This window comes from Microcaecilia unicolor, chromosome 5, assembly GCF_901765095.1.
Source record: "Microcaecilia unicolor chromosome 5, aMicUni1.1, whole genome shotgun sequence".
Classification (NCBI taxonomy): domain Eukaryota; kingdom Metazoa; phylum Chordata; class Amphibia; order Gymnophiona; family Siphonopidae; genus Microcaecilia; species Microcaecilia unicolor.
This window is the reverse complement of record NC_044035.1, coordinates 47343965-47358094: the sequence shown is the minus strand read 5'-3', so window position 1 is coordinate 47358094 and position 14130 is coordinate 47343965. Positions and strand designations below refer to the sequence as shown.

General features: G+C 44.3%; 1 protein-coding gene across 1 annotated transcript in view; it reads left to right on the top strand.

The window, feature by feature from the left end:
* Window positions 1-14130, top strand: part of OGA (O-GlcNAcase) — a 314455-nt gene that overhangs the window by 195682 nt on the left and 104643 nt on the right. The window contains exon 9 of the mRNA XM_030202855.1: window positions 4730-5340. Within this exon, the coding sequence (XP_030058715.1) occupies window positions 4730-5340 (611 nt within the window). The remainder of the gene's footprint in view (window positions 1-4729; window positions 5341-14130) is intronic.

Here is a 14130-nt window from a genome sequence, read left to right as displayed (position 1 = left end):
CGTCGATACCATGTGTACCATAGGTACCGTCGGTGCTGTTGGTGCCGAATATCATGGGTACCATCGGTACCACATGTCAAGGGTCCCTTCGGTACTAGGGTATCATGGGTACCATCGATACCAGATATCATGACTATCATCGGTACCAAGTACCATGGGTTCCATTGGTACCGGGGGTCATCGGTACCATGTGTATCATCGGCACCGTCGGTGCCATGAGTACTATCAGTACCATCGGTCATATCTCTGTTATGGAAGTCATCTGGCAGTCTGGTTTCGATTCCCTTGCATTGCCAGATGTTGTCCTTGGCTTCGAGACCATGGGTACCATTGGACGCCATGGATGCTACCGCCTCCCGCGGCATCTAGCTTTTCAACTGGTCTCCTTCACCGATGCTGCCTCTGGTATGGGTGTTCGCTCGTAGAACTTACCGCGCCTCCATACCTTGGCTTCCAGGCCCAGAAATGCATGTTAAGAACAGCCATTTTGCTACAGGAGAACATATTTTTCCATAGCTGTTCTTTAGAATTGTATGTATGACAGTTGCTCTATACTGGTCAATGTTTGCATCTGACCTGCTCTGTTTGAGTAGTTGGCTCAGTTCAATGATGGTTCATCTGATGAACATGAAGGTCATGGGGTTTTCTCTGCTGAGAATCCTCTAGATCCTCTATTTGTCTTGACACATTGCAATGGAGATTGTCAATCAGCCCAATGCCAGATGCTCGAGGTCCTGGACTACCATCTTCAACTCAGAACTGATAGCAGTTCTAAGAACTTGCTTCGGCGCCCCCCGAGGCCAGAGCATACATCCTTAGCCTCCTTTGGAGATTGGCGTACCAGGCTGGCATGATCGCATCCAAGACCAAGTCCTGCCAGATATTTATGAGCATTCCCACCGGAGTAGGCTACATCTTTTTTCCAAGTGTCGCAAGTTCCTGTCCAATGGCGTTTTCATCACTTGTATTGTAACACCTAGATTTCTGCTCTAGGTATGGTGATGCGCAGACTCTCATGACTGTGTGCCTCTCACCTGGAGGAGGAGACTCAGCAGAAAATTGTTGATATGCTGTGCATACACTTCCTCATCTCGGAACTTCTTTAAAGAGATCAGCACGCTCGTTCTAGTCAGCGGCGTGCACCTAATCAGGCTCCTGCAGCTATTCCGCAGGAACCAGAGAGGGGCAACAAATGTCCGTACCGGCCAATCTGCCTGTCGGGGGGAAGTTCAAATTTTCTCCACCACAGGTGACTTCTATATCCTCCAACCGGGGGTTTTTTTCAAATAGTCCGGTTAGGATACATTCTCAGTCTGGAATCAAACCCTCCACATTGTTCATTGGAAGTTTAATCCTTTAGCTTCCATCAACAGTGAGTACTTGCAGAGAAACTCTCTGCCTTTCTCAGTACCAATGCAGTCGAGCCTGTTCCACAAGGGTAAGAAGGATTGAGTTTCTATCCCAGGTCCTTCCTTGTGGGTTCCGTCCCATCATAGACATAAGGGGCCTCAACAGATTTCGTTCAGGATGATTTCCCTGGGCATCCTTCTTCCCATACTTCAGGAAAACGAATGGTTATGCTCTCTGGACTTACAAGATACTTCTACTCACTTTGCGTCCAGAGTATGTTTTTCCTAGTGCCTAGCTGTTGTTGCAGCGTATCTTCATGGACTGGGAGTGCAAGTGTTCCCTTACCACGTTGATTGCCCGTCTCAACAGATTACAGCACAGTAATATTGAGACTTCTAGACACATGGCTTCCACAGTTCACGTCACTCCCTTGACACTTTTGCACATCTAGAGGATGTAACCCAACTGTTCGCCAGTCTTCGGAATTCCCCTCAGAGGTGGTTAATTCTCTCCATTTTGATTCTGAGGTGTCCAGTCCACCTTACTCAGTCAAAAGCTGCTGACGAAGGTTGCATCCCTCCTGACTATCCAACCTAATTATTTTAATCAACCAACAATCGGGTTGTGATGTACTCGATAACAAAGGAGTACTGGATCTTGTCCTCTGAGTCAAGATGCCATGCAGATGTAGCGGTGGGCTCGCCAACGCGGCTTGGTTTCTCCAAGCCATTTATCTAATTGGCGTAAACAGCAGTCTGGCCGACAGGCTGAGCAACTTAGTTCAATCACAAAGTCCCTCAGTTCTGTTCCAGGCTGCAGGCTCACGACAGACTACCATCGGATGCCTTTCTCCTTCTTTGGAGGACAAGTTTTCTGTATGCATATCCTACCATACATCTGATGGAAAAGACTTTGCTGATTCTCAAGCAAGATTGTGGAGCCATGATTCTGATTGCTCCTTTCTAGCTACGTCAGATACGATTCCCTCTTCTTCTGGAGTTGAAATGTTTTCCAGCTCTCATTACGCAGAACGAGGGGGCACTTCTACATCCCAACCTCCAATCTATGGCTCACACGGTCTGGATGTTCAGAGTGTAGGTTTCGTTGACTTTTCCAGAAGAGTGTCTCCCGACTCTTGCCTGCTTCCAGAAAAAGATTTCACAAAGAGGTGTTATTCTTTTCATGGAAGAGGTTTGCCGTCTGGTGTGACAGCGAGGTCCTAGATCCTGCCTCTAGTCTTATACAGACCTTGCTTGAGTTCTTTCCACACCTGTCTGAATCTGGTCTCAAGACCAACTCGGTCTGTATTCATCTTCGTGCAATAAGAGCTTATCATCAACGTGTACAACGTCAGCCTTCAGCTGTCCACTTCATGACGTTTACTTCTCCCACAGTATTGAGAGAATTCCTTGTCTGTATCTAAGGGGGATTATTTCTGTTGGGCTTAGCACCCACAATAATTTTTCAAGTTGGCTCTTATGCTTCGGTCAGAGCCCCTATCACTCCTTATTCAGTATCTTGGAGTCTCAATGTCGTTTTCATCCAGCTGCTGCAAGCTCAATTCGGGCCACTGGATTCCTGTCATCTGAAGTATTGGACCTGGAAGGTCATTCTCCTTGGTGGCTGTTCCTTCAACTCGAAAGGTCGGTGAGCTTCAGACTCTAGTAGCTCAAGCTCCTTACCTTACTTCTCATCTTAACAGAGTAGTTCTCCGCATGCAGCCAATGTTCTTACTGGCGCTGGTATCAGAGTACCATCTGATCCAGTCAATTGTCTTGCCAACATGCTTTCTCCCTCATCTTACAAGCCCTGGCGAAAGCAAGCTGCGCACTTTTTGCGTGGAGCAGACGAGCTCCCTCGGAAGGTCCGCCCAGTTGTTTATTTCTTTTAATGCCAGTTGCTGTCGGAAACCGCATCATTTCTTCTTAACTGGCAGATTGCATCTCCTTCATTTTTGTCCAAGCTGGACTGACTCTAGAAGGCCATGTCACGGCTCACAAAATTAGAGCCATGGCTGAATCGGTGACTAATCTAAAATCAGTCACTATTGAAGGGATCTGCAAAGCTGTGGCGTGGTCATCAGTCCACACATTCACATCTCACTACTGCCTTCAGCAGAATAGCCGACGCGTCAGTCGGTTTTGGGCAGTCGGGGCTGCAGAACTTCTTTGGGGTTTAGAATCCAACTCCAACCCTCCTAAGCCCATGTTTGTTCTGTTCCAGGCTACACTCATTTTGATATTTCGGGTCAATGTTTATTCTGGCCTCGCCGTTGCGAGACTCTATTGACCACTGTTTGTTGTGTAAGCCTGAAAGCTTGGGATACCCCACTTGTGAGAATATCAGCCTGCTTGTCTTTGGAGAAAGAGTAGTTACTTACCTGTAACAGGTGTTCTCCGAAGACAGCAGGCTGCATATTCTCACAAACCCTCCCACCTTCCCCTTTTGGAGTTGTCTCCTCCATCTTTTGAATATAACTGAGGGGCGTGTCCGCTCGGCGAGCGGGAATAGGTGTGCGCACATGCGCAGTACGATCGCTCGCGCGACGGAACGCCGTAAAGAGATTTTGAGATTTTGCTTTAAAATCCTCCGGGGCCGACGTGGCGTCACCCACTTGTGAGAATATGCAGCCTGCTGTCTTCGGAGAACACCTGTTACAGGTAAGTAACTACTCTTTACGTCCTCGCCGTTGCTAGGCCCAGTTGACCAACTTCTTTGAGTGAGCCTGGATACTAGGGATACCCCACTTGTGAAGATTATTCAGCCTGCTTGTTCTCAGAGAAAGTGAAGATACTTACCTGTAGCAGGTATTCTCAGAGGACAGCAGGCTGATAATCGTCACAAACCTGCCCACCTTCCCTTGGAGTTGTCTTCTTACTTCTCTTTTACTCGTGACTAAACTGAGGAGCGCAGGTGGGAAGGCACTCTGCGCAGTCGGGTGCACAGCATCCTAAGAAGGCTCTATGAAACTTTTTTTGCTATTCTAAATGCCGGTTCCCAGGCCGGCGCAGATCAGCAACCCACTTGTGAGGATTGTCAGCCTGCTGTCCTCAGAGAATACCTGCTACAGGTAAGTATCTTTGCTGTATCGAGTTTTGTCTGTTTGTGTGTTGCTTGGTTGACAGTATAAAACTGACTTTTGAGCACTAAGAATAGTACAAGTTCTAGATTTTATTGCAACACTGTATAACCCCATGTGAGTCCCCAGTATGATTACTGTAATGTGTTGGCTTGTATATGGGACATGCTTGTTTCTGTTGATGCTTGACTTTGCAATAAAATATTTAAAAAAAAAATTGAGCAGACTGGATAGACCAAATAGCCTTTCTGCCATCTATTATGCTACTGTATTAAGTCTCTTTATATTCTTGCTTTCCAGGTAGACAAGTAGCCCACAGTGGTGCTAAAACAAGTGGTGTTGGTGTGCCACCAGTAGTTGCACCACCTTCTTTAAATGCCGCTACAACAGTTACAACAGTGTACCAGCAGCCTATTATGAGCCAGGGCACAGCATTAGATGTGGAGCCTCCAGCACTTGCCAAAGAGGATGAAAAAAAACAATCTGATGAGGAACCAATGGACATGGTTGTGGAAAAGCAAGATGATGGAGACAAAAATATTAATCAGATATTAACTGATGTTGTTGAAGTCAAAATGTCAGAGGAGTTGAAACCAATGGATACTGATAAAGAAAGCATAGTAGAGGCAAAGTCTTCAGAAACATCCATGCAAGAAGACTCTGGAAATGACATTGCACCTATGCAAACTGATGAGCAAATAAATAAGGAGCCATTTTTGCCTGGTCCAAATGAGAAACCTCTCTATAGTGCAGAACCAGTAACCATAGAGGATCTGCATTTACTTGCTGATCTTTTTTACCTTCCTTATGAGCATGGTTCCAAGGGTGCCCAAATGCTAAAGGAATTCAAATGGCTTCGTGCAAATAGTAGTGTTGTTAGTGTGAACTGCGGAGGAAAAGACTCTGAGAAAGTAAGTCGAAATAGATTTTGTTCTTTTAATTGACCCAATGTTACTCTCATTTTTAAAGATATAGTTAGTATAGAATTTGCATTGCAGTCTTTGCCCTAAAAATAGTGGTGGTGCATGATGTCGAGCTCTGTGTGTGACAGAACACATTTTGTCTGTGAACATAATGAACTTGTAACAAATTCCTATTTGCCTACCACTGGGAAAGTTAGCCATTGGTTTGTCAGACAGTTGATGCTACTTAAGCCAGAATTTCTGTTTTCCCACTGCATTATTTCCTAGGTATAGTAAGATTTGCAAAATTTGAAGCTTCTGCAGAAAATAGGGGCCGGGTAGAAGAAGAAACGGAAGCAGCAGTATGTCTTTGCCTCCTAACCATCCATTCCAGTTTGGGGCTAGAAAGACTGCTACAGTAGCATGGAATTGGGCTACATCCTCCATTGATCAAGGCCTTTGTTGCTCTTTGAACCACAAAGTGCTGGGCAGTGAAATCAGTGGTTGTTCTCAAGGGCCACAAATGATTTGGGTTTTCTGGGTATCTCTAATGAATGTGCTTGAGATGCTTGCATACAATGGAGCTGTGTATGCATGCAGATCTCTCATGCATATTCATTACGCAACTCCCATACCATCCTCGTAGCTTTTCTTAAAAAAATGGAAGCGGGGCAAAGAAAAGCTACGAGGATGGTATGGGAGTTGCGTTCCAAGACGTATGAAGAGAGACTTGCTGACCTGAACATGTATACTCTGGAGGAAAGGTATTAATCCGCAAACGAATCTTTTCCGGAGATGGAAAGGCGGTAGAACGAGAGGACATGAAATGAGATTGAAGGGGGGCAGACTCAGGAAAGATGTCAGGAAGTATTTCTTCACAGAGAGGGTGGTGAACGCTTGGAATGCCCTCCCGCAGGAGGTGGTGGAGATGAAAACGGTAACGGAATTCAAACATGCGTGGGATAGGCATAAAGGAATCCTGTGCAGAAGGAATGGATCCTCAGAAGCTTAGCTGAAATTGGGTGGCGGGGGGAAGAGGGGTTAGTGGTTGAGAGGCTAGGATAGGGGAGGGCAGACTTATACGGGGTCTGTGCCAGAGCTGGTGATGGGAGGCGGGACTGGTGGTTGGGAGGCGGGAAATACTGCTGGACTGACTTATACGGTCTGTGCCCTGAAAGACAGGTACAAATCAAGGTAAGGTATACACATATGAGTTTATCGTGGGCAGACTGGATGGACCGTGCAGGTCTTTTTCTGCCGTCATCTACTATGTTACTATGTTACTTCTGTAATAATTGAGCTATAAAATCTCACATCAACAAGAAATATCAATACTATTACTTTTGTTGATTCTTAACTTTTTCTATTTTAAATCTCTCATAAAATAACCATATAATTTTAATGTTTTCAATTTAAAAAAAAAGTTTTTAAATGTGCAGGTGCTCAGTACATCGCCATATTTCCTTATAGAAGCTCCTGGGGAATTATAGATCAATGATGAAAATCATTGCACCACCAGCTGCTTGCTCTCTTTGCTGTTATCCCAGGAACTGGTAATAAAAAATCTATCTCGTGATAAACTCTTCATAATATCATCACCGGTTAGGTAGGACAATCAAAATCCAATACAATTTTCACCGTTTGTTCAGGGTTGGGTAATCCCAAAGTTTAAAAAAAAAGAAACCCAGATGATGTATACCACAGATGTGTTGTTGGTGTTTGTCTAAAGGGAGACGCCATAATAAGAGAAACCAGGAATCTCATCTAGATTGAGCAGTTGTTTGAACTCCTGATGATGCTCTCCGCGAAACATGCCCATGTTGAGACCAAATTTGATTTAGAACTGAGATCAAGACGGAGTTCATGAACATCAACTAGGATTTAAGTACTGGACTGTTGGATTCCAGTTCTCGGGAAAGAGGTAGCGATCATTACAAGATTTGGAAGATGATTATATGACAGTTTCTTTGAGAGAGGAGGATTTATTTATACTGAGTCTGTGGTACACATCATTTTGGATCTTGGGATTACCCAACCCTGGGCAAACAGTGAAAATTGTATTGGATTTTGATTGTCCTACCTAACTGGAGATGATTCTGTGGAGAGTTTCACGAGGTGGATTTTATATTACCAGTTCCTGGGATAATGGCAAAGAGAGAAGCACACCAGCAGTTCATCAGCTTCAGATAAGTAATCATTTTTTCATCATTAATCCATAATTCCCCAGGAGCTTGTATAAGGAAATATGGTGATGTACTGAGCACCTGCACATTTAAAAACATTTTAAAAATTTGAATACATTAAAATTATGTGGTTATTTTATGAAATAATAGAAAAAATTGTAATAACAAAAGTAATAGGATGCATATTCATTAGGGATATCCTAAACACATGAACCGTAGTGGGACATCTGGAGAGGAGATGAGAGAGGATGTGATAGAAAAAAAAATGAGTGAATAAAAGGATTTGGGGGGGGGGGGGGGGGGGGGGAGAGGATTGGTAAAGGACTGCATGAGAGAGAGAAGAAGGGGACGATGTAAGTGAGAGACAGTGTTGGCATCTTAAGTCAATGTATCTCATCTCCTAATTTTATATCTCCCTTTACAATTCAGCATCCTCTTTCCTTTGCCATCCTTCCTTCAGCTTCTTTCCCCCCTCACTTCCCTCTGTACCCCAGTCCTGTATCCTTGGCCTATCTCTTCCCACCTTCCTCATTTACTTCCTCTTCCACCTTTTGAGATTTCCTGGTTTCCTCCCCCTCTACCCCCTCCCCCCCCCAAAAAAGAAATCAAAGCACATCTATATAAATAAATTCCACCTCGAAGGTTCTGAAGCTCACTCCGTGGCACTGAAGCACTGAACTGCTGTACTCTTCGTAGACTAGGCTATGAGAACCACTCACCCTCACTCATAGACCCGCCCTCAGCCACGCCCCATCTGCACATAAAAAGCAACCTCAACGTTCTGAAACTGACTTTGTGGCTTCAGGGTTCGTTTGTTCGAAGCTCTGTAACCACTTTTACTAACCAGGTATCTCTGCCCCGCCCTCACGTCAAAACGTGATGACATTGAGGGCGGGTCATAATCACCACACCAAGCAAAGAAGCCCATTGGTTAATCTGTTTCCACTCCCCAATGCAACCATCATTCCCATACACTCTAAACCAAGCTAAATCCACCCTACCTCCACGTTGCCTCCTCCAAAATCTAACCCCCCCCCCCCCCCCCCCCTTGCAGTTTCACAGATGTCGCAACCCCATCCAAAATCGGCAACACCCGTCTGCTACCCTCCCCTCCTCTTACCGGGCTCCCGGCAGCAAAAGTGAAGGGCAAGGTAGCTCGGAGATTCTGCTGCCTTCCCTTCTCTTCACTCTCAGTTCTCTGCTCTAACTCTCTGCTCCCGTCCTTGCAGAAACAGGAAATGAGGGCGGGACCAGAGAGTCACAGCTCAGAGGGAAGGGAAGGCAGCAGCACAATCTCCGAGCTTTCCTCACCTCTCCTAACAACCTCACAACAGCCCTTCAACATCTATGACAAACACAAGAGGTACACTTAAGGGGGGGGGGGGGGGCTGGAACTTGAAGTGAACCCTCAGAGCTTGCCCTTTCCTCACCTTTCCTAACAACCTCACAACAGCCCTTCAACGTCTGTACAGAGACAAGGCTCTCCACTGCCCTTAATTTCATGCCCTCTACTTAATTGGCCCTGGCATCCTGACACAGGGAGCAGGGGTTTCCCTGCTGCTCTCGCCATCCTTCCTCCCCACCCGTGCCCTCTTTTGACACTTGCATTTACAGGTAAGGTGGCGGGTAGGTATAGAGGGGCTGTCATGGGGGTGGGGGAGAGTAGGTGGGACAACAGAAGAAATAAAATAAAAACGGAACAATTCGCCAGCTAAAATCGCCGGGTTTTCATCTCTTTCGCTTCTCCTGATTACACTAACCTCCCCCCCCCCCCCCCTCCCCGAGACAATAAACACAACCCTGGGTTTGACAATCCAGACCCACCACCACCACCAGGATCCCTTTTTAATCCTGCTGTGACACTTGCATTTGCATTCAGAGACAAGGTGGCAGAGGGGCTGTCATGGGGGTGGGGAACCATCCTGCAGAGAAGATTTGTCTTACAAAAAGGGGGAGGGGGTCCTGTTCACAGCAGCCCCAGTGTTCGGAATTTACAAAGGTATTTTTACAACTTTTCTTTAATGGGGAGATCTCATCCTTCTCTCTGTCTGTCTCTCTCTCTCTCTCTCTCTCTCTCACACACACACACACATTTTACACATGCCGCAGGCTCTCCAAGCACCTATCGCCATAGAGACAGGGAGGGAGACGCAGAAATTGGGTGGGAGGGGCCCCTGGCACACACTTGCACCAAATCTCACTCTCTCTGTCACAGACACACACTCGCAGAGTCACTCTCAAACATACACACTCCGAGGAAATCCTTGCTAGCGCCCGTTTCATTTGTTTCCGAAACGGGCCTTTTTTACTAGTAAGAAATAAAATTTAAATACAGAATTTTCATTTTTGCCACAGGAAACTGAGATCTGCTTGTAGCATAAACAAACTAGCAGTGGACATTTCTCTGCAGTGGAAATGGTTTTGGGGGGGGGGGGGGGAGAAATGATGTTGATACCCCTCAAGCCACCACTCTTCTACATCCCCTTCCCTGCTCTCAACACACTTTCACAACCCTCCCTTCTCTTGCAAACTGTCACTCTTCCTTGGTTCTCTAGCCTTGTACGCCCCACACTGTTAAATGCGGAACTTAGACTGTGAAAACATGAATCATAGAAATATAGTAACTTTTCGCTTTCACCTTCCCCTTGTTTCAGTGGCTGGCATATTTAAAAAAAAAAAAAAAAAAAAGGCTGTGGCCAGAACAAGGGGCAAGCAGTATTGTTAGTGAGCAGTGAACAATGTTTAGCACCAATTCATTTTGCCTCTGTTGCTCTGCCATATAGGATACTGTGCAGTAGCTTCCTCTTCAGTATTCTATTTGAGCAGGTGGATAGGCATATCATGCAGCTCTTGGTTTGGTGCTGGCTCCTGGTTTGACCCTCAGAATTCAGTTGAGCCTAGGGTTTTGGAGAGTGTCACTTAGGGGTATACCTGGTGGTGCCGGGTCCTTCCCCCCGCACCCCTTTCAGCTTGGCCTTCCCCTTGTTTCAGTGGCTGGCATATTTAAAAAAAAAAAAAAGACACTGCCCAGAACAGGGGACAAGCAGTACTGTTTTCTTCAGTCAGTGGTGAACAATGTTTAGCACCAATTCATCTGACCTGTGTCTCAGCCATCAAACTGTCAGTTGTTTAATTTTTCTTTCTTGATAGTAAAGGTTGACCTGGTTGACAAGATAATCACTGTTCCCGGTATGGAAGCTGGCGGGCAGCATTGGGCATCCTGCACTCCTTTTACCGGTCCCACGCCTTGGCTGCAAAGGCAGATCCAGGGACATTGAAGGAGCCGTCAGCAGCAGTTTTGGCAAGCTCTGCGGTACCTCACTTGGCGTGAGTGTTTGCAGCCACCATCTTAAATGTGCCCCCGTGCCGATCTGCCAGGTCCCTTTTATTCGACAAGTTCTAATACTTAGCCAAGAGGTCTGGCCACTGTTAGCACTTGGTGTAATTTCCGACCTCCTCAGCAAGCGGTCCCAGCAGAGCATGAAACGCAGTTGACATGTGATGTTCATCGAACCCAGTTGGGGCTCTTATCTTCCCAGGCATGCTGCTTAGGCTTGATGAAATTCCTGAGAAGCTCCCCAATTGATACCTGAGTTCCTGTGAAGCTCCCCTGGTAGCTGGGGAAAAAGAATTGCCTCAGTGTGAAGTCTCGCATCGTTCTCAGGAAGGCAGCCATATTGCAATTCCTATTCTGTTGTTGCTGTAACTTCTTCTATCTCTGGTATTGCTTTTATTTCTGCTTTTATGTGGCCATGATGCTATGGATTTATTTATTTATGCATTCTTGTATCCCAATATTATCCAAAAACAAGTTTTGGTTCAAAGTGGCTTACAAATTACGTTTTGGTGGCGTTACAATATTGTTGAACAATTTGAAGAGGACTTTATTATTCATAGGGTTTTTGAAAAGATAGAAATGAAGGAAAGATAGTAGTAACTTTGTGTATAGCTTGTAGAGTTTGGTGATGTTTATTCATGTAGTTTTTGATGAGGTATATTTGAAAGGAAGGTGGTGATACATTGTTGTTAGCTGAAGAATTTTTCAAAGAGGTAGGTTTTTACTTCTTTTCTGAATTGGAGGTGGTTTGTTATACTTCTTATGGTTTTTGGTATCAAGTTTCACCATTGGAACCTTGGTAGCTGAATCCTGCTGTGTAGATGGTTTTGTAGATGGTGTTTTTGCAGTTGAGTAAATGTAGGAATAGGTAGTTACTGTTTTCTGGGCTGGCATTTCTTGAGGATAGCTCAGTCATGTTAAGCATATATTCGGGTGCTATTCCAAATAGTATTTTGAAGATTAGGGTGCTCACTTTGAAAATTATTATTGCTTTGACTGGTAGCCAGTGTAGTGTTTCAAGCAGTTGGGTTGCTCTTCTGTATTTTGATTTCTTGAAATTGTCTTATTTCCGTGTTTTGGACTCTGTGCAGCCATTTCAGTGTGTCTTCCTTGACCGAATGCTACATTGTGATAGTATCATTGGACCAGTATCCGGAAGGATTGTTTAGAGAAATGTTCTTATTCTTCTGTGTCCATAGTGTTCTGAAGCATTTTGATGTTACTGCTGATATCTGATTGTCCAAAGTTAGATGTCAAGGTTGATTTGTAGTATTTTGAGTTGTTTCGATGTTGTGTGTTTGTTGGTTGACTTTGAATTTTTGGTAGGATGTGGGATTGTGTGGGCTAGATAGTACTAGGAATTTGGGGGGGAGGGGCTTCTGTTTAGTTTGAGCTTAAAAGTTGTTGCCCATTCTTCCATGAGGTCCAATCCTTTTTTTGTTTTGTTTTGTATGTTTGTGATGTTGTTTCATCTGCATATATGAAAGGGCTAAAACCCATTGATTTCAGTTTTTTGCTGAGTGGCGCCATCATTACATTGAACAATATTGTGGTACCCCACACTCAGAGATCCATGAGGCTGATGTTTGGTTGGACACAATTACAATGTAGGATCTGGTCTTTAGGAACCCATTGAACCATGTTGCCACTGCTCCGCTGATTATTATGTCGAGCAGTGTTATTAGTGTGGTGTGATCTACTAGATGGAATGCACTTGACATGTCGAATTGTAGTAATAATATGTTATGTCCTTGGCATATTATGCTTCTGAATTTTGTTATCAGGGTGGTTATGACTGCCTCAGTGCTGTGTTGTGGTCTGAAACCTGATTGGGATTTATAAAGAATTTGAATTTTGTCAAGTATTCCGTTAGTTGCTGTGTTACTAGTCCTTCCATTGTTTTGGTCAGTAGTGGTATTGAGGCTACTGGTCTATAATTTGTGATATGGCTGATCTTTTGGTGGTAATGTTTTTGGGGATAGGTGTGAGTACTATGTTGCCTTTGTCTGTTGGAAATTGACCTATTTCAAACATGTATGTGATATGTTTGGTGAGGTATTCGATGAACCAGCTTGGTGGGTTTTCTAGCATATAGTTGGAGTATTTGTCAAGTAGACAGTATGCATGTGCATATTTTATCAATAGTATTTTTACTATGTCTAGTTGGGGGAGGTTTTGAATATGGTTCCTATTCTGTCTACTGCTGTGTGGATGTCGTGTGGTTCGCAGTCTTGTAAGTAGTCTATGATGTTTTGTATGTGGTTTTGTGAAGTTTGATCTTGTGTTTGTCGTTTTGTTTTTGAAGTATTGTGCAAGTTTATCTGCTGTTGGTGGTGGTTGAGCTGTTGCCAGTATGTTCTGGGTTTTCAGTAGTTTGAGTCCGAATATTTTTTTTTTCGTATTGGTCTGGTTGAGGTTTGTGTATGTACTTTAGTGTTCTGCTTTTGCTTTCTTTATGCTGTTTGTATATGTTCTTTTCTCCATGTGGTTTGATTGCGTCTGTTTGTTTTGTTTTTGGCCCATGCTCTTTCGAGTTTCCTACAGAGTTTCTTCATGTGTAGTAGTTTGTCATTAAGCCAGGGATGTGGTTGCTTTGTGGTTTTTGTTTGTTTTGAGTGGTACTATTTTGTTTAGTGTGTTTTCACTTGTTTATCCCAGTTTCTCATGAAGTGTTTATCCTCGGGTGATATGTCATTGAGTTCTTATATTGTTGTTGACCAGAATGTATGTTCATCTACTTTTCCTCTGGTTGTAAATGTGTGTTGGGTTCTTTGCTCTCTTCTTTTCACTTTCTTTCCATTATAGTGTGAAAGTAAGCTTGCTGTGGTCTGACCATGGTACCTCTTCCCATGTGTGGTTTGTTAGTATGTGGATGTTACTTGTTGAGAATCTGTGGGCTAGTATGTCTAGTTGGTGTCCTCTTGTGTGCAGTGGGACTCCCTTGTGCTGTTGTGAAGTTCCATTGGTTCATTAGTGTTCTGGAGTTTGTGTCATTTTGTTTTTCTAGATGCAGGTTTATGTCACCTATTAATAGGACATTTGGGTGATTGGTGCAGATGTTTGAGAAGAAGTCAGTGAAATAGTCTTGGGTGTTTTTCCAGCTTCCTGGAAGGCAATAGAATAATGAAATGCATATTTGGTCGGTTAGTGTTGGTGGTTTTGCATGCCAGGATTTCAGTTTTTTGCGGATATGTGTTAGCAACAGGTTCCACTAAGCGCACAGAATGTTGAGTATTATTAGGAAAGGGATGGAAAACAAACACGAGGATGTTATAATTC